The 25,901-nt window shown below is 61.6% G+C and overlaps 2 protein-coding genes across 2 annotated transcripts in view; both read left to right on the plus strand.

Moving 5' to 3' along the window:
• Positions 1–3,936: 3,936 nt before the first annotated feature.
• ADAMTS10 (ADAM metallopeptidase with thrombospondin type 1 motif 10) lies at positions 3,937–22,291 on the plus strand. The gene is made up of 25 exons (XM_054583330.1): positions 3,937–3,971; positions 7,352–7,538; positions 7,778–8,124; positions 8,470–8,626; positions 9,633–9,850; positions 11,271–11,354; positions 11,448–11,593; positions 11,998–12,041; positions 12,189–12,294; positions 12,383–12,529; positions 12,722–12,863; positions 15,713–15,820; positions 16,122–16,267; positions 16,350–16,413; positions 17,376–17,478; positions 17,734–17,867; positions 17,955–18,078; positions 18,829–18,909; positions 18,982–19,145; positions 19,234–19,360; positions 19,445–19,574; positions 19,913–20,117; positions 20,384–20,560; positions 20,636–20,795; positions 21,568–22,291. Exons 2-25 carry the CDS (start codon positions 7,451–7,453, stop codon positions 21,675–21,677), a joined length of 3,312 nt encoding a protein of 1,103 aa, XP_054439305.1. The 5' UTR covers positions 3,937–3,971; positions 7,352–7,450; the 3' UTR covers positions 21,678–22,291.
• Positions 22,292–23,681: 1,390 nt separating this feature from the next.
• The window catches only part of MYO1F (myosin IF), a 30,547-nt gene continuing 28,327 nt past the window's right edge, over positions 23,682–25,901 (plus strand). The window contains exon 1 of the mRNA XM_054583331.1: positions 23,682–23,806. Coding sequence (XP_054439306.1) covers positions 23,804–23,806 — 3 coding nt within the window. The 5' untranslated portion in view covers positions 23,682–23,803. The remainder of the gene's footprint in view (positions 23,807–25,901) is intronic.

The raw sequence follows: 25,901 nt of genomic DNA on the forward strand, positions 1-25,901 counted from the left end.
CTTTTGCCCCAGCTTTACTGGGATATGTTTGGCATCTAACATGGTGTAAGTTCAAGGTGTACAATGCAGTGATTTGATACATGTATATATTGGGAAATGGTCGTCTCTGTGGCATCGGCTAACACCTCCGTCAGCTCCCATAATTACCAGTTCTTTTTTGTGGTGAGAACATTGAAGATCTATTCTCTTAGTAAGTGTCAAGTACACAATGAAGTGTTATTGTTAGCTATAACCACTGCGCTGTGCATTAGGTCCCCAGGATTTATTCATCTCATAACTGGAAGTTTGTACCCTTTGACCACCGTCTCTCCATTTCTCCCTCCCCTAGGCCCTGGCAACCACCAATCTGCTTAGACTCCACATGTAAGTGAGGTCATACAGTATTTGTCTTACTCTGTCTGACTTGCCGAAGGGAGGAGTGTGAGTAAATACTCACTCCAGACAGAGGAGGAATCCCAAGGGAAACTGAGCGCAGGCTCTTCACTCTCTCACCTCCCGGCTCTGCCGGTGCCATGCCCTGGGCCTGAAACTGTCTTCCTCGCCTCTTCAATCGTATTCATCTTTCTGATGCCTTATTGCATGTAGCTTCCTCTAGGAAGCCTTCCCTGACTGCCAACCCGGGAGAAGTGGGGCTTTGTGTCGGTTTCACTTGCCCTTGAGCAGGTGCGATTCATCTCGACATTTAGAGGCACCAAAGCATCCAACAGGGTGCCAGAGGCGGGGCTGCAGCTCTGAGGAAGCCCCCACCCTCCATTCAAGGATCCCGGGGTCCCCAGAGGATTCCTTCCCACCTTGCAGGGACTTTTTTTTTAACTTTATTTTTTTAAAGATTTTATTTGTTTATTTTCAGAGAGAGAGAGAGAGAAGAATGGAGAGAGGGAGAGAAACATCAATGTGTGGTTGCCTCTCGTGCACCGCCCACTGGAGACTTGGCCTGGAACCCAGGCATGCATGTGCCTTGACTAGGAATCGAACCGATGACCCTTTGGTTCGCAGGCCAGCGCTCAGTCCACTGAGCCACACCAGCCAGGGCCCACCCTGCAGGGTCTTCAGCCTCCAAGCTCACCTGCCTTCCCCTTGGGAATCAGGTAACACGTGACTTCGACCTTGGTGGCTCTTTTCTGATTCTGACACTCCTGGCTGAACAACCCTGAGCAAGTGACTCAGCCTGAGCCTCAGTTTTCTCACTGGAGAAGTGAGTGCGGTGCCTCCTTCATAGGGCTGATGTCAGTTTAACGCAGGACTCAAAGCAAGCGTTCCCTCATCCTTCTCACAGTGGTTATTATATTGTTCCTTATTTTCCCAGTTCCCACAGTCCAAGGACAACAGTGGTTGCGCCCTCCTGTGGCAGCGCCTGAGTACTGCATCCCTCCCGGCGCAACTCACTACATCACTCCAGATGGAAGGGTTGCAAGTTACCAAAAAAATTTTTTAAGTCAGTCTAAATGGGTTCAAAGTCAAAAGAGAACCTACTGGTCCCAGTAGCCTTGAACTTGCTGTGCCTTCACCTGTGCTGTCTCCTTCTTGACATTCAAACTCCAACGTCAATGCCACCTCCACAGGGAGCCTTTCTCTGGTTCTGTTTCTTCAACACAGCCCAGCTGAGGGCCAGGCCCTGTCCTAAGCACGGGGCGGGGGGGGGGGGGGGGGGGGGCGGGGGGGCAGGGGAAGACTGTTGTGCACCACACAACTGAAGGCTGCCTCCCTCACGGCTAACATCTGGAGAGGGGGACAGAGGACCTACAAACATAAGTGTTCCACTGAGCATGTCAGGCTCATGCTAAGATTAAAGTAAACTAGGGAATGAAAGAGAAGGCTTGTGGGGTGGGATTTGAAGGGTGGGAAGGCCTCGCTGGAGGGGCGATGTCTGAGCCGAGACTTGAAGAGTGAAACCAAGTGGGCCGTGGGGATTCCAGACAGAGGGGACACCGTACAAAGGCCCCAAGGCAGGGCCGTGACCTACGGGAGTGGAGAGTATTGATGTTCCTGGATCCGTCCCCAGGTCCTAAACCAACACCTGACCCCAAAGTGTCCAGTAAAGACTGCATAAATGAAGCCCAGCGATGGCCTTCAGGGGCAGCTTGCTCAGGGCTGAAATGATGACCTTGGGACCATTAGCCTCCTCCACCTGGTGGCTTCGTTCTTACAAGACATTGTCTAGGATGCGGACTCAGCTCCAAATGCTACTCGAGGTCCAAAAGCCCTGCCACGCCCATCTCCAATCAATGGGGCACGCAGGGCCGGGAGGGTAGCAGCGGCTTAGGGCCTGTCTCAGGCCCCAACCACACCACGCCCAGCAGGGGGAGGGCGGCCCAGGGACCCCACGGGCTGCGGCTGGGGATGGGGCCAGTTTAGAAGAGGTTTACAACCGGTAAGTGGCAGAGCCTGCAGCTCCTGGCTCAAAGCAGCCTGAGGTCCCAGGGCCGTGCAGTGGCCCCCCCTCCCCACCGCTCGCCAGACGAAAGACCAGCAGCCAGAGCAGCCACTGGGCTGAAGGTGGCAGTTTCTCGCATAGGGCAAATAGAAAGCCAAGGCGGCCACCTCTCGGGCGGAGAAAGGGGACCACGGAGGGCAGCGTGGGGCCCGCTCCCAGCAGGCCCGCGGCGATGGCGCGCCGGCAGAGGCCGGAGCTGGCCTCCCGAACCTGCTCTTAGGGACTCAAGAGGCCCTGGGAGCAGTGGGTAGAGAACACCCCACGCCTCCAGTCCAGCCTAGGATGGGGATGGGGTGGAGGTGAGGCCGCACACCACAGGGAGCTCCAGGAGATTGGTATTTACCCTGTGCCTGCTGTATGCATGAGCCCTGACCTGTCACTCCAAGTTCGAGACAAACAAAACGAATGTTTGCCGCTGACTGAACCCCACCCCCAGCGGTCCCATAAAAGCCCCCACCACCAGGGATGAGGCAATGGAGACTCAGAGAAGGCCAAGGGCAAGGCCAGGCTCTGCCCAGCTCCCTGGGGGCCTGGCCTGGAAAATGCCTGGAATTGTAAAGTCTGGGAGTCACCCCCCTGCCCCCCACTGAAGAACCAGCCCCTGGCCAGGCAGCAGGAGTTCCAATCTCACCCCTTTCCACTGCCCAGGTCACCCACCTTCACGCATTAGCTCCCCTTCTTTCTAGCACTGACCCAGGGTTCGCCCCCCTGCCCCTCCCCCTTCTCTGTCCTCAGTTTCCTCTCCTGCAAATGGGAACGGCCAGGCCCAGAGCAGGTCCAGCCCCCAGAGGGGAGCTCTGGGAGGGCAGGGCAAGTTGAGATGGACGCAGCCGCCCGGGCACCGTGCCTGGCACACGGGAGGCGCCCAATAAGTGCCTGTTTGAGGGAGGACTAGCTCTCAATAAATAACAGCTGTTGTCGATGCTGTTGATGCTGGCCAGGCGCGGGCTCTCCCCTCCCCCTCCCCTCCTCCCATTTCTTTCGCACCCCATTCCTTCTCAGGACCCCGACCCGATTTGCTCCCTCCTCCAGGCCCCAGCTCCTCGGCCCTTCCCAGTCAATCTTCCCCCTCCCCCAATCACTCGGTTCCCCTTTTCCTACGGGTCCCCTTACCCCCACCCAGTTCTCCCTCCCTCCCCATTCCCCCTCCTGTCTTCCTCCCCTCCTCCCACCCCCGCCCACCATCCCCGCCCACTTCACCCTTCCCGGCCCACCTCCTCCCTCCCCCATCCTCGCCCCCCAGCCTCCCCGCCTCCACCACGGGGCGCCAGGCCAGGCGGGGCGCCGGAGCTCCCGGGTCCCTGGCTCGGGCCCATCCCGCGGCCCAGGGCGGGCGGCGGCGGCGGCGGGCGGGGCTCTGGCGACGCGCGGTTTGGGGGTTTTTTATAACCCTGGCCGGCGGCTCAGGAAGTGCCGTCCCCGCGCCCCCTCCCCCGGCCACGCCGCCGCGCGCGCTCCCTCCTCCTCCCCGCGCCCGGCCGGCGAGACGGCGGCGGAGTCGCGACGGAGGCCCCGGCGGGCGGGCGGGCGGCCGCGGGTAAAGGCGCGGGGCTCGCGGGCCGGGCGGGGTGCATGGCTTCGGGAAACGGTGTGCCTGCGTCGGGTGGGGCGGTCGTGGCCACCCTGCCGCGGTGGGGGCTGTGTTGGTGCGCGATGTTCCTAAGCGTGCGCGACACTAAGTTCCAGCGAGCGCCTTGTCGTGGGGTGTGTGTGTGTGTGTGTGTGTGTGTGTGTGTGTGTACATCCACGTATATGTAAATGCGTGTGTCTCTGCATGTGTGAGTCTCCACGGAAATGTGTGTGTGATTCTGTGGAGCGTTGTGTGTCTGCCTAAGTGTGAGTGTAAGCCAGCCTGTGGGCATGGGGTCTGCTGTGTGTGTCAGCGCTGAGATGAGCGTGTCTCCAAACATCTGTGTTTGTCCCCGGGTGCAGCCGAGTGTAACAGTGTGTAAATGCCTGTATGTAAGTGCGTCTGCAGTGTGTGTCAAGGCTTGTGGGACTTGGTGACTTTGTCCCTGGTCTGGTGTGTGTGAATGAGTGTGTGCATGTCTGTGTGTGTAAGCCGGGTGTCTTTGTGTGTCTGTCTCTGGGTTGTCTGTGTGTGCACATAGGGCTGGGGTGTGTGGTTGTGTCCCTGAGTGTGTAAGTGTGTACTGAGTGTGGGGGGGATCCTTTGTGGGTCAGCGGGATCTGATCATCGGTCCCCAGCTGTGCAGGTGTGGTCGCCCACAAGTGTGTGTGTCTCTGCCAGGGTGCATTTGTGTGTCCGGGTGTGAGTGGCGCCGCCCACTTCCCCGGAGTCGGTCCGCCAGGCCACAGCCTTCTGTCTCAGGGTGTCTCCAGCCCGTCCGGCTCCAGGCCTTTAATTAGCGGCTGGTTCGGGGGACCCACTGGGCTGCGGGGAGGGTGGGGTGGGCGGCCAGCCTTTGTCTGCTGGCCTCACCGGGTCGCCCGGCCAGATGTGCAGCGCCCGGAGGCAGCTGGCAGCCCGGCCGCCCAGGTCTTGGCCTCGCAGGGAGGCCCAGCAGCCCAGTCCTCCTCGCTGGCCCAGGAGGTCTGGGTGTGGAGCCACGGGTCCCTCCAGGATCCCGGGGAGGGCATGGAGCCTCTGTTTCCGGGCCTTTTCCGCCGGCATTTCCTCCTCCAGCCGCTGGCAGGGGGGGCCCCCCCACCACCAGCCCGCGGGCTGCCTCCCTCCAGCCTTCTGGGAGGAGGGGCCGGGGGTTTGGCCTGGGTGTGCACACGGCCTCACAGGGTCGCGTGGGCGCACACACCACGCACACAGTCACATTGCAGTTACACCCGTGCAGTCACGCTCCCGCGCCACAAACACACGCCACAGCAGATCCCCTGCCGACATCTGTTGTCCCGGGCCAGGCTCAGGGCCTGGAATCCCCTCTCCCCACCCACCCTCACGTCCCCTGTCCAGACCTGTGACCCTCGAGTGGCCCCACCAGTGCGGGGGCAGGTCACACTTCCCAGTCACCCCGGGGGCTGGGCCCTCGCCCCCGGAGATCTCATTCCCCCCCCCACCCCCCCGGCCTTGCCCTGCAGGCCTCTATCCTTTGCTTCCCCCTCCCCCGCCTCTGCCTCCACCCACTTATGCCTGTCCTTCAGGACTGTCCCCACAACCCACCTGAACCTGACCCGGAAGGACAGAGGGGGTGTGAGGTTGCTGGGAGGAGGCGCTCAGCCTAGGAACAGTGATGAGGATCTGGAGGAGGTGGGCAGAAAGGCGGAAAGGCAGGGCAGCCGAGACACAGAGCCGCTTAGGTGCGATGCGGCCCCACTGGGGGAAGGAGGAGAGGGGCGGGGGTGGGGGGGGGTGTCCAGCCTCCCTTGCAATGCAAATGCTGCCACCTTGGCCGTGGGGTAGGGCCCTCAAGGCAGGAGGGGGTCCAGGGGAGCCCACCCAGGCAGGGCTTTGATCCCAGAGCTGGTCAGGGCCTCTCAGGCTGGTGGGGTTGAGGAGGCAATAGGAAAGGGGGAGGCGGAAGAAGAGAGGAGGGAGCTTGGGGGGCGGTGTGCTGGGAGAGAGGAAGGATGAAACCCAAGAAGGAGGGTCACCAGGGCCAGAGGGAAGGGCAGCGTTTTCTCAATGACCTCTGAACTCCAGAGGTCCGGCCCAGCTCCTCCTCACGGCCTCTCCCTGTCCAGGCTCTGGAGAAGAAACAGAGGCCCACGCACAGGGACCCCATACCGTGGTGCTAACTGAAGCCCCCGTAAGGTAAAAACAATGAAAAAAAAAACCCAACACCAAAGGGTAAACAGCCCAGCCGAAAGGAGCAGCTGGGCCGCTGGGTGCCAGAGAGTGAGCTCCCCGTCACTGGGGGGGTCCAAGCAGAAGCGGGAAATGTTGGCTTCTAAGTCGGTATCTTAGAGAAAGCCTGGCTCCAGCCCTCTGAAGCTGAACTGCCCTGTTTGGGGATCGGCTTCCAGACTTGGCCGGGCGGCAAAGCAAACAAGACAGTGTGTGATGAAGGGGAAGGAGGGTGGAGACAGGAGGGGCAGGAAGACTTGGCACGGAGTGGTGGCCCAAAGTGGTGTCTGTGTCAGGCTGGCCAGGGGCAGATACCAGAGGAAGCCTGCAGCTCCCAGAAGGAATCTGAAGGGAGCGGAAGCAGAACGGAGGGCGGAGCGGGAAGGGCAGGGCGGGAGGGAGGCCCGGGGGCCAGCGCACTGCCGGGACTCCAGCCCCGCAGGTGGGGTGGGCAGCGTGGCCTGTGGCACAGCATCCAAAGGCAGAGCCCCCCACCCCGAAACGGGCCTCAGCTTCCATCTGGGGTAAAACCTCACACTGACCCGGCTTCACGTGCATCCCGCGCCAGCCTCCCCGCGCGGGGCCTGCGTGCCCTGTGGGCCTGGGTCCACAGAGCGCCCCTTCCTGCCTCTGGGCCTTTGATCCTGCTCTTCTCTGCCCAGTGGACCATCTCCTGTGTCTTCCGTCCCGTGACTGGGTTCCTCTGGTCCTTCGCGCCTCTGCTTTCAAGCCTCCCCGTTATTTCTTCTAGAGAAAGCGTCACATCTGAACTACTCTTGTTTGTCTCTTTATTTGTCACCTGTCACTCCCTGGAAACTAAGCCCAACAAGGGAAGACAAGGATTGTGTCCTATCCTGCAGCCCTTACCCAGTGAATGGATCCTCTCAGTGTTATTGCAAAAATGAAGTGAAAGGGTCTGAGGCTGATCAGGCCTGTAGCGGACACATAGTAGGTGCCCACAGAACCAAGGTCCCTGCGTGTCCTAGAGCATAGGGAGATGGGGGATGAGGAGGTACTGGGTAAGAAAGTGCATTTGGGATCTTCCCACTGGGGCAATGCCCTGGGCATCCTCCAGGCTGGGGGTGGGGAGCTGCAGGCCCTCGTCCGCTGGGTGCCTGACGCAGGGTCAGGCTCCTGACCCGGCTCCTCCCTCCCAGGAGCCCGGCGATGCTGCCCAGGCTGTGAACGGGAAAGGTGGCGCTGTGGGGGCTGCCGGCAGCCGGGGTTGGGAAGAGACATGTGGACACGTGGCCTCTATGGCTCCCGCCTGCCAGATCCTCCGCTGGGCCCTCGCCCTGGGGCTGGGCCTCACATTCGAGGTGACACATGCCTTCCGGTCTCAAGGTAGGGGTGGTCCAGGGGCGGCGGTGGGGAGGGAGCGAGGAGCTAAGGTGGGATCAGCGGGGCTGGGGCTGCAGTTTGGGGGGCGGGGCGGGCCCTGGGGTCAGTCAGTCCAGGCTCTTGCAGCTGATAACCTCGACCGAGGGGCCAGTGAGGCTAGCGTCACGCGCCCTGCAGCCAAGCAGCCAGGACGTGGGGGTCCTCCCCAGGGCCCGCCCCAGGCCTCTGACCCTCACCCACAGATGAGTTCCTGTCCAGTCTGGAGAACTATGAGATCGCCTTCCCCACCCGAGTGGATGACAATGGGGCACTGCTGGCCTTCGCAGCCCCCGGCCCCCGGAGGCGGCGTCGGGCCACGGGGTCTGCAGCCGAGTCCCGCCTCTTCTACAAGGTGGCCGCACCCAGCACCCACTTCCTGCTGAACCTGACCCGCAGCTCCCGCCTTCTGGCAGGGCACGTGTCTGTGGAGTACTGGACGCGGGAGGGCCTGGCCTGGCAGAGGGCGGCCCGGCCCCACTGCCTCTACGCTGGCCACCTGCAGGGCCGGGCCGCCAGCTCTCACGTGGCTGTCAGCACCTGTGGGGGCCTGGTGAGCAGGGGGCTCTGGGAGGCGGGGGGAATGCCCACGAGTTCGGGAGTTAAGGCAAACACCTCCAAATGTAAGTCAGAGGAATCTGAATGGAAATATTTAAATATTCTGAGCTAATCAAAAGAATTAGCTCATTTAGGATGCAGCTAAAGCAGTCCTCGAAGAAAAATGTATAGCCTTAGGTCAGGCTGAAATGTGATGAGCTGAGCCTCACCTTCAAAAGGTTAGGAAGGGAATAACCACCTAAACCCAGGAAGGTAGAAGGAACAAAATAACGAGATAGAGCCCAGGGGTCCTGGGGACCAGGACCTGATCCAAGGCCTCTGTCCCCCTCCCCCACCCTAGCACGGCCTGATTGTGGCAGATGAGGAAGAGTACTTGATTGAGCCCCTGCAAGGTGGACCCAAGAGGGGCCGGGGCCCGGAGGAGAGTGGCCCCCACGTGGTGTACAAGCGGTCCTCCCTGCGCCACCCCCATCTGGACACAGCCTGCGGAGTGAGAGGTACCTCGGTCTCTGGGGGTCGGCACACTTTCGCCTTGAGGCAGAAGTGGGCAAACTACACGAGGGGAGGGTTGGCATTGGGCAGTGGGGCAGCGGAACAGCCCATCCATCACCGCCACGGTCCAGGGGCCCAGCAGTGAGACAGCCGGACAGGCGTTCAGGTGCAAAAGCATCCGGCTCCGGGGCTGGGGCCTGGGCAGACAGTTGAGCCGCAGGGCGGCTGTAGCCGGTGCTCGAGCAGTTGCACAATTAAAACGCCAGGCTTGGCTAAGAAGGGCTCAGCCGCCATTCAGAAGGTCCAGTTCGCAGTGAGACTGGCAGCAGAACAGCGGTGTTACCAGACATTGAGGAGGGGGAGAGTCAGAAAGTTAAACAACAGCGAAACAGGTACCTGGACAATCACACAGCTAGAAAGCTGCGCTGTCCAGGGGCAGTGCGGGGCCCTGGGGCATTCAGTGAGCCGTGTAACCAGAAACCCTGGGAGTAGGAACCTACGGCAGATGCACAGCCACAGTCAGTTGTACAAACAGAAAAGGACGGTGTCACAGCGAGGCAGGCGGGCGGTGGGCAGCCAGGCTGGGGTGCGGGCGGGCCGTGGGGCCATCGAAGGCACCTGGTCCTGCAGCCGCACAGTCGTGCAGCGTGCTGATTAGAAAGCTCCGTGTCTGGGAGGCTGAGGAGACGTACAGTCACAGTTCCAGCAGCGAGTCCAGCTGCTACACACATACATACAGGTAGTGGGATTTCAGGGAAGTGGTATAGTCATACTGGCTGTCGTGGGGTACTGGGCAGCTGTCCAACCAGCCAGTGTGGCAGGGGGGCAGCCACATCATTGTAGAACCTGGCATCCAGGTAAGGGCACACCTCGAGAACCTGGCATGGTGCAACCAGACTACCCAGGAGCAAAAGAACAAGATACCTGGTAACCCATCAGGCAGGCGAACCAGCAGACAGGGAACTGGACCAAAGGGGCAACCCGCATACTGACCAGAAATTCTCCACCCAGACGAGAAACCATGGAAGGGGCGGCCGTGGTGGCTGCGCACCCTGAAGCCGCCTCCTGCGCGGCCGCTGGGCAACGAGACGGAGCGCGGCCAGCTGGGCCTGAAGCGTTCGGTCAGCCGAGAGCGCTACGTGGAGACCCTGGTGGTGGCCGACAAGATGATGGTGGCGTACCACGGGCGCCGAGATGTGGAGCAGTACGTGCTGGCCATCATGAACATTGTAAGTGCCTCCCCCTCCCTGGGAACGAAGCCCCGAGGGCCTGGAGCCTGCGGACGTCGGGAAAGGGGGTGTCACTACCGCACCCCCGATTTCTGGCCTGAGGCTAGAGAAACCGATGGGAGGGGGCAGGGCGAGAAAGGAGGCCTGCGCGGCACAGCGCTTAGGAGCAGGACTCGAGCCAGCCAGCCTGGGCCGAAATCCAGCTCTGCCGCTGCGTAGTTGTGTTCCCTCGGACAAATGAACCTCGCCCCTGCCTTGGTTCACCCCTATGTAAAGTGAGAATAGTGATAGCACCCACTTCATAAGACTAAGGTGGATGCAGTGAACTGATAAAGCACTTGGAACAGTGCTTGCTACACAGTAGGGGTTGCATAATTGTTTGCTATGTAAAAATCAGCACGCAGCTTGCAGGTGCTTGCTGAGGTGACCAGTACACATGTGGACACATGTCTGTGTGCGTGCAGAGCTCCCGCCCAAACACCTGCCATGAATTCACACAGCCGACTCGCTGGCCCCCACTGAGATATACTCAGTGCCCCTACTAGATCTCAAGACTCCAGATCTCTCTGAGCCTCAGTTTCCCCTCAGTAAAATGGAGTTGAAATAGTATCGACAGCAGGGCAGAAGAGTTGGCGGGAGGGAAGCCAGGTAGGGCGCTTGGCACACAGCAGGCGCTTGATGGCCGGTGCTCCCGTCTCACTGAAGCAAAGAGGGGAAGAGAAAGCCTAGCAGACAGATGGCCTGATATGTTGACCCGCCACCATATCTGATTCCACTACTTCCTGCCTCGGCCCTGCTTCCCTCCCTTGGGTCCTCAGTTTCCTAAAACCTGCCAGGGTCTCTGTAGGCTTCCACGCAGGGCAGTGATGTCCTAGGGCTCCGAGGTCGCCGCATCATCTGTCCCCAGTACCCCGGGCCGCTTCCTCTGTCCCTCGGACCGCTGTCTCCAGAGCTCCCTACCCCGACACTCCCCCCTTTCTGTGGTGATGCTCGAATTGGCACCTTCAGAGAGCCATGGAATGAGGCACGGCCCTCAGGCCCCCTCTGGGCAGACACAAGGGAGGCAGCCAGGCATTGGCAGGGGAGGGATGAAGGACAAAAAAGCTGACTAGCTGAGCGAGGGTGAGTCAGAAACAAATGTCCTGGGCAAGAAACCAGTCCTTGCAGGCAGGCTTACCGGACTTGAGTCCCACTTAGGACACCTACCCGCTGTGCTTCCGAACCTCTCTGTGCATCAGTTTGCCCATCTGCAAAATGGGAGTGATCGTAGTACCTACTCATGCGAAGATAAATGCACAGGCTTAGCCTGAGGCTGGGCACACAGTAGGTGCTTGATTAAAGTGAGATATTGTCATTGTATTTCTGTTTGCCACTCTGGGCCCCTCTTAAGACTCCGTTTCTCTTGTTTCTTGGAGGTCAGGTTGCCAAACTTTTCCAAGACTCGAGTCTGGGAAACATCGTTAATATCCTGGTAACACGGCTCATCCTGCTCACAGAGGACCAGGTGCGGGAGCCCCACCCCTTCCCCAGCACCCCGGTGCCTCCTGCCCTCTCCGGGGCGGCTGGCGCCCATGCACCTCGCTCTGTCCATCCTCAGCCCACTTTGGAGATCACCCACCACGCCGGGAAGTCACTGGACAGCTTCTGTAAGTGGCAGAAATCCATCGTGAACCGCAGCGGCCATGGCAACGCCATTCCGGAGCACGGTGTGGCCAACCATGACACAGCGGTGCTCATCACGCGGTGAGGGGTGGGGAGGGCTCCACGGCTTGGGCCAGGGGAGCCAGTGGCCCCGGGGACCATCCCGGTCCAAGCAGGGGATCGCCCGCTAGATGGAGAGGCTGGGGCTCTTCAGCTGCTGCCCACGCGGGGAGCCAGAGACGGGAGGGGCAGCTGGGAGCCTGAGAACGTGGGAGGCGGGTATCGGGCCACTTGAGCGCTGATGCTCCTTCACTCAGTCAGTCCGCCGGTCAGTCACTCGTGCACCCCAGCGTCCCCAGGGCCAGCTGGAGGCCGAGCGTGGGGCTCTGGGCGAGAGGCAGGCAGTGCCTCCCAGACAGAACCTAACCCCCAGCAACAGGCATGGTGGCCTCATCAGGGTTTAGGGAGGCCACCCAGCCTCCTCATTGGCCCCTCTCCTTCCACAGCTATGACATCTGCATCTACAAGAACAAACCCTGTGGCACACTAGGTACCCACGCCCCCTAGGTTTCACACGTCTGTGAAGGCACTGGGCTGGGTGGCCCTGGCCCTGGTGGGGGTGGGGACCCGACAGGGTGGATGGACTGGCCAGCACAGCCCTGAGCCCCCAGCCCCGCCCCGCGTGCCCACTTCCCAGGCCTGGCCCCTGTGGGAGGGATGTGTGAGCGAGAGAGAAGCTGCAGCATCAACGAGGACATCGGCCTGGCCACAGCGTTCACCATCGCCCACGAGATCGGACACACGTGAGGCCCCAGGGCCACAGGAAGGGGAGGGCGGGAGGGGCCGGGCAGGTGCCCCAGCCCCCGGCAGAGCCGACGCGCGTCTCCGCAGGTTTGGCATGAACCACGACGGCGTGGGGAACAGCTGCGGGGCCCGGGGCCAGGACCCCGCGAAGCTCATGGCCGCCCATATCACCATGAAGACCAACCCGTTCGTGTGGTCGTCCTGCAGCCGCGACTACATCGCCAGCTTTCTGGAGTGAGGACGGCGCGCCTGCCCCGCCCAGAGGCTCCCCCTCAGGCCACGGGCGGGGTCCTCTGCCAGCCGGGGCTGCCTCTGAGAAGGGCCGTGTCGCCTGCAGGGCTGCTCCCCGGGACCCCACCCAGCCGGACCCCCTGAGTTCTTGGCCTGCAGCCCCCCAACATGACAGCTGCTTTCCTCTCGCCACAGCTCAGGCCTGGGGCTCTGCCTGAACAACCGGCCCCCCAGACAGGACTTCGTGTACCCAACCGTGGCACCTGGCCAGGCCTACGACGCGGACGAGCAGTGCCGCTTCCAGCATGGAGTCAAATCGCGTCAGTGTAAATACGGGGTAGAGAGAGCCTTCCTGCTTTCCTTCCTGGGAGGGGAGGGGCCGCAGGGGGGCGACTCTACAGGGGCACCCCCTCCCCGGGTGGCGGGGTCGGGACGGCCGGGAAGGGGAGTGAGCCCCGTGGGGCTGGGGCGTGGAGGCATCTGGGGTTGTACAGATGTCGCAGTCAGACAAAACTGGGGGCAAGAATGGGATCTCCTGGCTCTCGGGCCCCCTGATCTGGGGGCCGGGCGGGGGAGAGCCTGGCAGCCACCGTGTGGGCAGCGCAGCGGGCTGCAGGGACTGAAGTCCCAAGAGCCCTAACCAGGGCCATTTTTAACCAAATATGTAGACGTGGTGGAAACAGCTTCCCTGGGGAAGAACCATTTTCCCCACTTGGCCAAGAGCTGGACACAGCCTCCCAGGGACCCCCTGTCTGCACTCCCCACACCCCTACCCCCTTGGCATAGAGCTTCTGGCCCCAGTCCTTGGCTCAACAAGCTCAGAGCCTCCTGACCGCTCCCCAGTCTTTCCCGAGATTTAGACTTAGCTCCCAGAGCCCCCTCTGTGCACAGGGAAGTGAGCCCGGTCCTGCTCGCAGCTCCCCGCAGGCAGCGGGACGGCTGCCGGCTTCCTGCCCCAGCCATGGGGCCACCAGCTCGGCTGGGGTCTGCCCTCTCCTGCCCACCTCCCCCATTCCCAAAAAACACTCCCGCCTCCTCACAGCGCAAACCTAGTAGCCTGACCCAACCCTGATACCCCAATACTTTACGCTGTCCAGACTCAAAAGATTGGAGTTTGCAAGGCCCTGTCCAAGCTAAAGCCACGTTAACTCAAACTGGGGGGTCGGCACCTGTTAAAATGCCTCGCTTCATTTCAGCGCAACCCAAGGAGCTCAACCCTGCCTCAGTTCACATGTAATTGATGTTACTCTGTCACCCCCACACCCTAACATGCCTGGTAACTCCAGCACCCTCTCATGAATTCCGAACGAATTCTGAGACGACCTTGAGCATCTGCCGAGCCCCGGGCGTCCTAACAGTGACAACACTGGTTGGCATTGCTGAGCATTCACGATATGTCAAGTATGTGACATGTGTCATCTCATTTAAGCTCTTGATGACCCTGTTCCCCCCACACTACAGACAAAGAGGCTGAGACATAGGGAGGGTGCCTTTCCCAGAGTCACAGTTAGAGAACATGGCAGAGCTGGGATTTGAATCCAGGTCTCTCTATGACTCCAAATTTTATTAAGGGGTGGGGGAGGGGAGGAAGTGCCAGAATATCAAGCACAGACCAGTGCTAGCTGTATGTTGAATTGACTCTCCCTTTTATTTTTCCGAGGAACGTGTTCCTGGCCCTCCTGGCAAAGGGGAGTTGTTGGCTACATGTAAATTGGTTAATATGTGTAAGGAGCTGGGCTTACTTAGTGTCTGGTCCAGAGATAGCTGAGGTCATTGTTGCTCAATAACAGGGCATTTGTGCAAGCGCTTTCGTATCTACTCTGCCTCATGCCTCTCAGCCTTTGGTGTAGGCAAGGCCTGTCTTGTAGGTGAGGAATCGAGTCCAGAGAAGGCAAGGGAGCGGCGGGGCTGCAGCGCCCACACGTTGTACAGTGTGTCCCGCGGGGAGGGGGGGTCGGGGGGGCAGCGGGGCTGGGACAGGCGTTCTCTTTAAGAGGCATCAGAAGTGCGATTAGAGCACATGATATTTTTGCAAACGGCCAGGAGGACACAAGCCAGGTGAAGCCAGAAGACGGGGCTGTTTTTAGCTGAAAAGTATCCTCTGAAGGAGCAGAAGGCAGGGACCCTCGAGGATATTTGAGGGGCCAGGTCTCAGAAAAACCCTCCAAATTTTTCCCATGTGTGTAGGTGTCTTTCAGAGGTTGACCCAGAAAAGGTCCCTCCCTATAGCCACTGAGTGGTCCAGTCCCATTTCTACAAAGCTTGGAAGGATTATGTTCAAAGAGATTACGTGTGATTATAAAAAGGAGACTGAAGGATTTCCACGTCACAGGGGAAGACCCTGGGGGTGGGGCAGGGCGGAAGCTGGAGGGTCTAAGATTTGGCCGCACCTGCATCCAGCGGGTGTGGTCTGAGGATATTAACCTGGACCTGAAGGCTCAGAGCGACTTCCTGGGACTGGAACGGGACTTGCTGCTGGGCCCGGCCCCGCCAACAGTTCAGGAAGTAGGAAGGGGGTTGCTGCGCCCCTGGTGGATGGAGCAGGGGGCGCCCCACGCAGGCCCAGCCGGGCCTGTCTCCTCCCAATCTCCACAGAATAAACCTTTGGGAACTTCCCCAGTTTAGGTGAGGGAAAAAAGGAGAATCGCCCACCGGGAAAAAGCTAGAGATGCACCCGTTGGCCTGCGCCGTCTTTCAGGCCTGATTTTCCAGAACCACAGCCTGCGGGAGGGCTGCTTTGCCATCCCAAGGGGAATCCAGATCCTCCTTCACTCCTCAGCAAATCCCACATTTCCTCCTGGAAACTCAGGAGGTGCCAGGGGCTGAACTGAAAAGGGGTTGCATCATAGACCCTTCAGTCAAAGGTCTGGGTTAGCAATCAAGAGGCCCTTTAGTGGCTGTGCAGTCTTCAGCAAGTGACCTCGCCTGTCTGAGCCTTGGTTTTCTTGCAGCAGATTTGGGATAATGATGCCGGAAGGGATTTACGATACACGGGTGTTCAGTAAGTGCAGTGCATATGTAGGCAGAGAGGAGGTCCCAGGCCGTGCCCTGCTCGAGGATCCAAGATTTGAGACCCAGGAGAGGCGCGTTGGGGGCCCACTGCCCAGCGCGCGGCCTGGGTCCCCCCTCTGCCCCACCCTGAAGGAGGAGGGAGGGGGCGAGCTTGAGCAGACTCTTGGCCCGCAGGAGGTCTGCAGTGAGCTATGGTGTCTGAGCAAGAGCAACCGGTGCATCACCAACAGCATCCCGGCCGCCGAGGGCACGCTGTGCCAGACGCACACCATCGACAAGGGGGTGAGCCAGCGCAGGCCAAGGCCCCGCCCCCTGGCTCCGGTTCGCTGCAGGTCCCCTGTCCCTGGCCTGAGTCCACACTTCAAACCACGGCCGCAGGCATGCCTGTCCCAGTACTAGCTTCAGGACCCTTCCCTGAGCAGCGTCTGGCTCCCTGGCCACGCCCCTATGCCACCTGACCGTAACCCAGTGCTCGGACCTCCCCCCTGTCCTCCCGGGCTAGGTGGGAGGAGGGATGTAGGAATGAGCACCAAGCCCCACTAGCCGGGCGAGCTGGGCTCACCTGTCCCCATTCCACCCACAGTGGTGCTACAAGCGGGTGTGCGTCCCCTTCGGGTCACGACCCGAGGGCGTGGATGGGGCCTGGGGCCCATGGACCCCGTGGGGCGACTGCAGCCGGACTTGCGGGGGCGGCGTGTCCTCCTCCAGCCGTCACTGCGACAGCCCCAGGTCAGTCCTCAGGACACCCCGCAAGGAGATGGGGGGCCGCTCCTACTCCCCCATTTTTCTCACTTCTCCCCACCCTTTCCAGGCCAACCATCGGGGGCAAGTACTGCCTGGGCGAGAGACGGCGGCATCGCTCTTGCAACACGGATGTGAGTTCCCCCAAGCCGGGTCCCTGGGGATAAAGGCACAAATCAACTTCCGAGGAGCCGCTGCTGCCACCTGCGGGCCATCGCACGCCACCCCCCCCACCCCCCTGCCCTTCTCCATGTGCCTCCCACCCAGTTCCCTCCCCCCACCTCGCGGGGATCTGGCTCCTTTCAGCTCTTGCAGTAGATGACTCTCCCACCTAGAATAATAGTTTGACCCCCCCCACCCTCTCCCTTTTCATAGCCCAGTTTCCCCAAAGAGCCCTGCCTGCCCCAAAGCTGTCACTGAGCATCCGGTCACCGAACCCAGTAGCCACGTTGGCGGTCTCTGCTTGTGCCCTCTTCTGACCAGGGACCACAGGCCTCCTGTCCAAAGCTCCCGCCGCGCCTGCATCCCCGCCTCCTGCCCTCCCGGCCCCTCCTAGGCTGCAGCTTCCTGTCTCCTTTTCTCAGCGTTGCCGTTGCCCCTTTTTGAACGCTGGGGTTCTCCGTGCTGCGCCCTGGTGTAAACCCCTCTTGGGCACACACACCCAGTAGACACGAGGCTTACTGCAGCCGGGGCGCTCAGGGGGAGAGCTTTGGAGCAAGCGGGTCGCTGTTTCTGAGGAGTGCGCATGCCCCTCACTCGCAGAGAGCCCGCGCCTCCCCGAGTCAGCCGCTGCTCTCCAGGCCCCCTCCCTCAGGGAAGGCCCCCGGGCCTGACACCGGAAACCCAGGCGGCATCCCCAGCTTGCCCCCCGGACGTCTGGTGTCACCCAGTCTCATCTCCGATGCCCCTGCCCCTCCGGCCCCACTGGCTGGACTTAGCCCAAGCCACCACCCAGTCCTCACAGCCGCCTCCCTGCCTCCAGCCGCACTCCACCCCATCTCTGCCCCAGCAGCAGTTCTTCGCCCCGGCCTCTGCCCCACCCCTGTCCCTGGACACCTGGCCTCCCGCCCTCTCCCATCTCTTGCCTTGCCCCCAGGACTGTCCCCCTGGCTCACAGGACTTCAGGGAACTGCAGTGCTCCGAATTTGACAGCATCCCCTTCCGTGGAAAATTCTACACATGGAAAACGTACCGAGGAGGTGAGTGGGAGCACAGGAGGCTACGGGAGCCTCCGACGGCAGGTGGGCTCAGCATCGCGGGGTCGGCCCTGCGCCCTCCCCTCACACAAGGAGCCAGAGCGCCGGACGGGGCTCTGGGAAGCCCCACTCCTCCTGCCTAGCCTGCCCAGCGTTCTTGGATCGGGGCCTGTCCCTCTGGGCCTCCCCTCCCCCAGAGAGCCAGCAGGGAGCCCCAGGGCCTCCTGGCTCTTGGTCTAACTGGGCCGTGCCCCCCAGGGGGCGTGAAGGCCTGCTCACTCACCTGCCTCGCAGAAGGTTTCAACTTCTACACGGAGAGGGCGGCGGCCGTGGTAGACGGGACACCCTGCCGCCCAGACACGGTGGACATTTGTGTCAGCGGCGAGTGCAAGGTGGAGGGAACTCCCAGAGAGAGGGAAGGCGGTGGGGGAATGGGAGGCGGACGCCCCACTGACAGCCCCCTGCACTGCCCTCCCCAGCACGTGGGCTGTGACCGGGTCCTGGGCTCCGACCTGCGGGAGGACAAGTGCCGAGTGTGTGGGGGTGACGGCAGTGCCTGCGAAACCATCGAGGGGGTCTTCAGCCCGGCCTCGCCAGGGGCAGGTGGGACACCCCCTGCGCGGTCACACACCGCAGTGCTCAACATGAGCGAACTCTCGAGCCCAGGGCCCCGTGGAGTGCTGAGACCCCAAAAAGTCCTGGGGGCCCCAGCGATGCCCAGACCAGGAGTAAGGACTGGCCTTAGGCTCTGGAGCCTAAATCTTGTGATCAGAACGTCCAACATGGCAGGAACCCAGACCTCTTCCCTCCCCCGCCCAGGGGCCTCCTGCTTAAGTGTGACTCAGGAGAAGGCGGGCGTGCAGGCAGGCTAACCAGAGCTGGGGACGGAGAGTTCCCCGGGGCCCATGGGCGTCCAGGTTGCGAGTTGTGAAGCCTCCTTCATCCCAACTCAGACTGCAAGAGCCACTGTGTCACCCTGTGTTGGGCGGGACCTCCACAGCGCCCCTCCTCTCCGCCCAGACCCAGGCCTGCTGCTTGCTGGGGAGAGGGCGGGGTGGGGGCGGGGACATTCCGGTGGTTAGAGAGGCAGGAAAGGTTGTTTGCCATCCCAGCTCGGCTACAACCTTGCTGTCAAACCTGGGCAAGTAGCTTTGCTCCTCTGAGCCTCAGTTTTGTCATCTGCAAAATGGGTATAATGACTTATCTACTTCCCAGGGCTGGAGCTGGGGACACAGTATGATGTCCCTGTAAGCGTTTAGTGCAGGAATGGTTAGCTGCTATCATCTGGGGCCGAAGGAGGCAGGCAGGTGTAGGAGACAGGCCAAGTAGGCGACACCTAACTTCACTGTCCAGGGTACGAGGAAGTCGTCTGGATCCCCAAAGGCTCCATCCACATTTTCATCCAGGACCTGAACCTGTCCCTTAGTCACCTAGGTGAGCTGGCGAGCAGGGCTGGAGGGCTGGGGTTCAGCTTGGCCGGGATTCTGACCCTGCACTATCCCTCAGCCCTGAAGGGGGACCAGGAGTCCCTGCTGCTGGAGGGGGTGCCCGGGACCCCCCAGCCGCACCGCCTGCCCCTGGCTGGGACCACCTTTCAGCTGCGACCAGGGCCAAATCAGACGCAGAGCCTGGAAGCCCTGGGACCCATTAATGCATCTCTCATCGTCATGGTAATGGTGGACACAAAGTGCAGAGGGTGTCACCCTTGTGGGGACTCCAAGCTCGACTTGGCTCTGATGCACTCCCTCCCCACCCCAGGTGCTGGCCCGCACAGAGCTGCCTGCCCTCCGCTACCGATTCAACGCGCCCATCACCCGCGATGCGTTGCCCCCCTACTCCTGGCACTACGCGCCTTGGACCAAGTGCTCTGCCCAGTGTGCCGGTGGTGAGCCCAGGGTGGGGTGGGGGGCTCCAGTCGCCTGGCCTCCTGGACTGGGCAGGGCTGAGCGGGCCTCTCACCCACCCCCAGGCAGCCAGGTGCAAGCCGTGGAATGCCGCAACCAGCTGGACAGCTCGGCCGTGGCCCCCCACCATTGCAGTGCCCACAGCAAGCTCCCCAAGAGGCAGCGGGCCTGCAACACAGAGCCCTGCCCCCCTGAGTGAGTACTGGCCAGTGTGCGGGGTCGCGGCAACAGGGGCCTCGCTGCTGGGATCAGAGGAGCAAGTGGCCTCAGGACTGGAGTGACGGTGTCCCCCAGGGCCGGGTCTGGGCTCTCCTGGAATCAGAGTGGGTGTTCCTCCTCAAGCGCAGGTAGTCACCTCCCCTTGGGGTGATGTACCTTCCCACCCCAGCACGGACATAATGTTCCGAGCCCGGGCTTCCAGCTCGGTGCCAGTCTCCGTAGCGTTGCTGGGTGCTAGGCAGGAGAAGGAGATGCTAGTGCCCCAGGGCCAGGGCGCCCTGCTGTACACGCTCAGACCCCCGTGTCCCCCACAGCTGGGTTGTGGGGAACTGGTCACGCTGCAGCCGCAGCTGTGATGCCGGCGTGCGCAGCCGCTCTGTTGTGTGTCTGCGCCGCGTGTCGGCTGCCGAGGAGAAGACGCTGGACGATAACGCGTGCCCACAGCCGCGCCCACCTGTCCTGGAAGCCTGCCACGGCCCCGCCTGCCCGCCAGAATGGACCGCCCTGGAATGGTCGGAGGTCAGACACCCTTCCCACCTTTGCCCAACCCCCTCCCTGGGCAGCGCAGGGCAGGACCTGGGTCCCGGCGGCCGCAGAGGCACCGCCCACCCCTGTAGTCACAGGCCCCTTTCAATAGCCATGACGGACCCTCCGGCCCGGTCCAGGGCTAGCCAGCCCCTCCTGGCCACCCACTGGGCCAGCAGCATCCTTCCCACTCCCTGTGCACGTGGGCACAGGAGGGGGCACGGCCCGCTGAGCATGAACGCCCCCCACCCCGACTGCAGTGCACCCCCAGCTGCGGGCCGGGCCTCCGCCATCGCGTCGTCCTTTGCAAGAGCGCAGACCACCACACCACACTGCCCCCCGCACATTGCTCACCCACAGCCAAGCCGCCAACCACCATGCGCTGCAACTTGCGCCGCTGCCCCCCTGCCCGCTGGGTGGCAGGAGAGTGGGGCGAGGTAGGTGGGTGCCCCTGGGGGGTGGAGGCCAGGACAGGAGCAGCTGTGCGGGAGCTCATCCGAGGCGCCCCGCAGTGCTCCGCGCAGTGCGGCCTCGGGCAGCAACAGCGCGCTGTGCGCTGCTCCAGCCACACCGGCCAGCCGTCGCACGAGTGCACCGAGGCCCTGCGGCCACCCACCACGCAGCAGTGCGAGGCCAAGTGTGACAGCACACCCCCCGGGGACAGTCCCGAAGGTATGTGGGGCAGGAGACCAAGGGGCACAGGAGGGGCCTGGGCAGAGGAAGCCACCAGAGAGGTGGGCGTGCTGACCGCGGGGCAGGGGGGGCAGGGGGCGCACACACCCCTCCCAGCCACTAGAACGCCTTTTTGTCTCCTGCGGGCCAGTCTCACTATCCCCTCCCTGCAGACATTTGTTAAGTGCCACTGTGTGCCAAGCATTTTAGGCACCTGATCCTTTTGGGGGCCCAGACGTGGGTCACGCCTCCAGCCACCTCCATGACCTTCGACTTATTCACCTCCACCAGTAGCATTATTTGCCTAATATCCTTTCCTCAAATCGGTTTCTTAACCTCTAGTACGATTGACATCTTGGGCCACGTGACCCTTTGTCGTGGGGCTGTCCTGGGCATTGCGGGATGTTTCGCAGCATCCTTGACCTGCCCCTGTGGATGCCAGTAGGGTACCCTCCCCACGAGCGGGTGTGACAGACATCGCCAAACATCCCCTGGGGGGGGGGAGTCGCATCCCCTTGAGAACCACTACTTTAAATGTACCCTTTTTTTCCATTTAAGTAAACTTTTTCTTAGCAATAGATTACTTACGGAGGCACAAGAGCCAAACTGCCTGGGTTCATCTTCCACCTCTTGCCTTCGTTTTCTCCTCTGTCAGGGGGTAAAAAATATATTCACTTGAGAGTGTGCCGCATTAGAGAGATGGAATAAAATAATCCACATGAAGCCCAGGGGCTCCAAGGCCTGACTCCCACTCCGCTCCTACCCTCTGCAGAGTGCAAAGATGTGAACAAGGTCGCCTACTGCCCCCTAGTGCTCAAATTTCAGTTCTGCAGCCGAGCCTACTTCCGCCAGATGTGCTGCAAAACCTGCCATGGCCGCTAGGGGCGCGCAGCCCCCTGAGGCACAACTGAGCGCCGGCTTGCGGGGCGGGGACGGGGACCGGTCACAGCTGGCCAGCCTGAAGGAGTGTGAGGGCAGGAGCTGGGAGTGAAGGGTGAGATGGAGCCGGACGTTATTTATTGGGAGCCCCTGCAGGGCCCCAGGCTGGAAAATGGAGCGGGGCTGGCCATACCCCCGCCCAGGGCCCCCCCTCAGCCCCTGTCCCACTTCACAGTGAGACCCCCTCCAGGGTGGGTTGGAGGAGGGAACAACTGTTTGACTTAGCGCCCTTTACACCCACCCCTAGGGAGTCCCCCAAACTCCCCCATCTTTGATCGGAATATATACTGTGAAGAGTGGGGGCGGGGAAAGGGGTCAGCCAGTGCCCTGACCGCCAGCACTGCCCTATCCCTCCACTCTGGGCTGGAGGGGGTCTGTGTCCCGTGGGGGAACGGAGATTAGCACCACCTCCCTGACGCCCCTTCCCTGACCATGCCAGCTACAGGGTGGGTTAGAGGTGGGAAGGCCACTCCAACCTCTGCCCCACCTGCCTCAGGGGGACCCCAACATCCAGGCCACCCCCGTCGTGGTGCTGCAGGCCCTGCCCTGGGCCCACACACCCCTTGCCAGGAAGTGCTACATCAATAAAGCTCTGTCTTGTGTAGATTTCCGCACGTGGCGTGTGTGTGTCCCTACCCTGGACTGGAAGCGGCCCCAGGGACCTGGAAGGAGGCTTTGACCCACACAGACTAGAGCCCAGTGATCTTAGGACAAATATGCAGCTCCTCAGGGAGGCTCTGGAAGCCTCAGGATCTGGTACCTGCCATCCTAGCCACCACACTCCTGGTCCCTCTGCAAGCTCCAGCCGCACCTGCCTTGGCTTGAGTTCCTTCCTCAGCCGGGTATGCCCTTCCCTTCCCTCTTCACCTGGTTAACTCCGACTTACCGTGCAGACTCAGCGCAAGATTTCCTTCTCCCCGAAGCCTTCCCGTATGCCCCCCAAAAGGTGGGGGCTCTCCTGCCTGCATATTCACTCTTAGTGCCCGGAGGCATTTGCTGAGCTTTGCAGGTGCCAGGCCAATCCCGCGGCCCATATGCTCAAGGGTCTCAGGGAGAAGGGACCTCCCCGCCTTTGGCCGCGGAGAGGCAATGGGGCCTGCCACCCCCCGGGAAGGATGCTTTGTGGCCTGGGCCTCAGGGGTGCCTTGGTCCTCCTACCTCCCTGCCAGGCTTTCCCAGGGTCTAGGCTTCCGCCTCTGCCACCTCCTCACTGTGTGGCTCGGGGAGGTGACAACCTCTCAGAACTGCCATTTCTTCAGATATCCAGAGGAGACCCGTGTGTGGCGTGCCGACCTCCCAAAGGTCAGGTCATGGGTCCACACTTGATCGATCTGGTGTGTGTCAGATGCTGCTGGGAGGGCCTGCACCTCTGTTTTTTGATGAGAAAATAGGGGAGCCCTGGAAGTAACAGAGCTGGGGGTCGTTAAATCCAGAGCTGAGCTGCAAAGCCTGGGGCCTTGCAGGCGCACCTGGCTCTTGGCGCCCCCACGCCCGCTGCCCTCCCACCGCTGACACACACATGCCCGCTTGCGAAGACTGTCCCGAAGGAAGGACCGTCTGAGGCAGCTCCGGAAGCAGGCGATCGTTCAGGGATGCCCAGGGAAGACACATGCCTGACTGGTGGTTGTAGAGACCTGGGCAGCCCAGGTGCTTCCTGGGGTCACCCTGAACAGAGCGGTCAGTCCTGCAGCCAACTGACCTGCGTGCTCTGTGCTGCAGCCCCTGTCCCCACGGAGTTGGAGAAGGGGACTTCCAGGGTCTGGCAGCAGCTGCCATCAATCTTGGACCTCTCCCTTCAGGCTCAGAGCCCCAAATAGCTGGCTCCCTCAGCTCTGCCAGCTGCTGGAGTTCTCTCCCCGCCCCCTGGGCCCAGCTTCCCTCCCCTGTAGCGGTGGCCCCTCCCGCCAAAGGAAGTGAGAGGGGTCTGCTGTAAGAGGAACTAGGGCTGGGAGTCTGGTGGAGGAGAAGGAGCAGGGCCATGCCTGAACCGCCCCCCGGAGCCCTCTGAGCCTGCACCCCTGCCACTGCCCATTCAGGCCCCCCCCGGAGACCCAGACAGCACCCCCACCATGGTAAGTCCTTCAAGGGCGTGGGCCCTGAAGTGCAGGGGTGGGGGTACCAGCCAAGTGGAGGTGCCCTGGAGGCCACCATCGGACAGCAGAGACACAGGGAGGGGCACGGCAGGCCTCTTAGGGGTCCCTCCCTGCAGCTCCGGTGCCCCAGCATCCCTCACCAGGACCAAAGTCCCACCCAACGGCAGACAGGATGCCAGGGTGCTGATGGGCCAGGAAGGGGGCAGCAGCCCCAGCCGGGGGGCTCGGTTGGTTGAAGCGCCACCCCACACCACCGCAAAGTTGCCCGGAGGACCCCTGGTCAGGGCACATACGGGTCCCATCCCTGGTCAGGGTGCGCACGGGAGGCAACCGATCGATGTTTCTCTCTCACATCGATGTTTCTCTCTCCAAAATCAATACACATGTCCTCCAGTGAGGACTTTTATAAACTGGAGCAGTAACTGGAGGACAGAAGGTGGCCCTGAGGGACTGCACAGTGTCTGCAAGGGCAGGGACGCGCCCCTTTCCGAGGGCAAAGGAAACCTAGTTTCCAGATCAGCCTGGTCCCTTATCTCCCGCGCGGTCTTGGGCAGGTTGCTTCCCCCTCGGCCTCATTCCCCACATAGGTCATATCTGGAAGTCAGTCGAGATGTGGAAGGTGTTTTGGGGACCCCTCGGTTGGAACTTCAGAGGGTCTGTGGGTTCAGCCAGTCCAAGCCCAGGAGAGGAAGAAGCTGTGTCAAGCGGGTGGAGGGGCGCAGTGACAGTGCCGTGACTGTGTGCCCCTGCAGTGACGGGAGGTCTGGCCGTGGTGACCGCAGAAGCAGATGGCGAGGCGCGGGGGTCACACCAGCACGGGCGCCCTCTCCGGCCAGGAGGGCGAGGAGACCCTGCAGCCCGGGCGCTGCTGCCTGGAGAGGCCGAGGTCTCACGGTGACTGTGGTGACAGAGTGCGGGCCTGTCACGGTCATGGACTTAAACCCAATAGCATCATAACAGACAGTAAGAGAGAGCCTGGGCTGGTGACAAAAGTCACCCCCACAGCTCCATGCATCTGCAACCACTTCGGCTTTCATTTTTTGTCATTCTATCACTGAGGGCGTGTGGTCGGAACAGCCGCAGAGTTTGCGGTGACAACCGGGGGCTTCTTGCTGTTGCAGCAAACAGCTCCCCAAGGCAGAGCGGGGAAGGCAGACCGAGAGACAGGGTTGTGTTCGTCTTGGAACACCTTGCTTCAGAAAGCTGGTGACTGATTGGGCATCACTGGCCAAGCGTCGTCCGTGTAAATCATAACTAAGCCGTCAGCTAGAGCTCTGGGCTTGGGGCAGAAATTCTTCCGAGAAGAAGCCAAGCGAGGAAGACTCAGGAGCTTCGGTGGGCAGGCTTTGATCAAAAGAGCACAGGAAATGATTTGGTACTTGAGAGAAAAGCAGCCCCTCCCAAGGAAGCCGCGTGAAGAATGCTTCGTCAGCGTGTGCTTGGCTGATGGGGACTGGGGAGGGAGAAACGCACCCGAGGGCCACACCGAAAAGACTGGAAGCCACCCACGAGGCCAGCACCTCTGACACCTACCTGCCTGGAGGGGTGCCAGTGCCAGGGGAAGAGCTGAGCGGTTCCGGGGAACAGAGTTCATAAAGCACTTCACAGAGACGGCACAGGCGCTGTCTCCGCCACAGACGTGATGACCGCTCAGGGCTGGAGTCCGCGGAGCAAGGCAGGGGGCGGAGGCCGCATTCTCGCTGTTGGAGAGCAGTTGCTGTGGAAAGACAGCCGCTGGGTCTCGGGGCCTGTGGTGGCAACGCGGCTGCTGCAGGTTGCCGCAGGCTGGTGGTCACATGGTTCTGCGGGCGCGGGCAGCGCAGACGGTTGTTTGGGTACCAGCCCGCTGAGAGCACTGGTGGATGGTGGCCGGTTGCTTTTGGCTGGAGGCCAGGCCCATGGAGTGATGGCAGTTGCTGGTCACCGTTGTCCAGAGTTGAGTGACATGGGGTGTATCCGTCTGCTGTTGGCCGTACATTCTCTGTTGGTGGCGGTGATCCTGGGAGCAGCGGGGATACGTGGCTGGCCCTTGAACGGGGCAGCGTCGATCGCCGCTTCAGCGGTGCCGGCTGTG

Source organism: Pteronotus mesoamericanus, unplaced genomic scaffold (assembly GCF_021234165.1).
Source record: "Pteronotus mesoamericanus isolate MK-2021 breed Mesoamerican mustached bat unplaced genomic scaffold, CSHL_Meso_final contig_730, whole genome shotgun sequence".
NCBI lineage: Eukaryota > Metazoa > Chordata > Mammalia > Chiroptera > Mormoopidae > Pteronotus > Pteronotus mesoamericanus.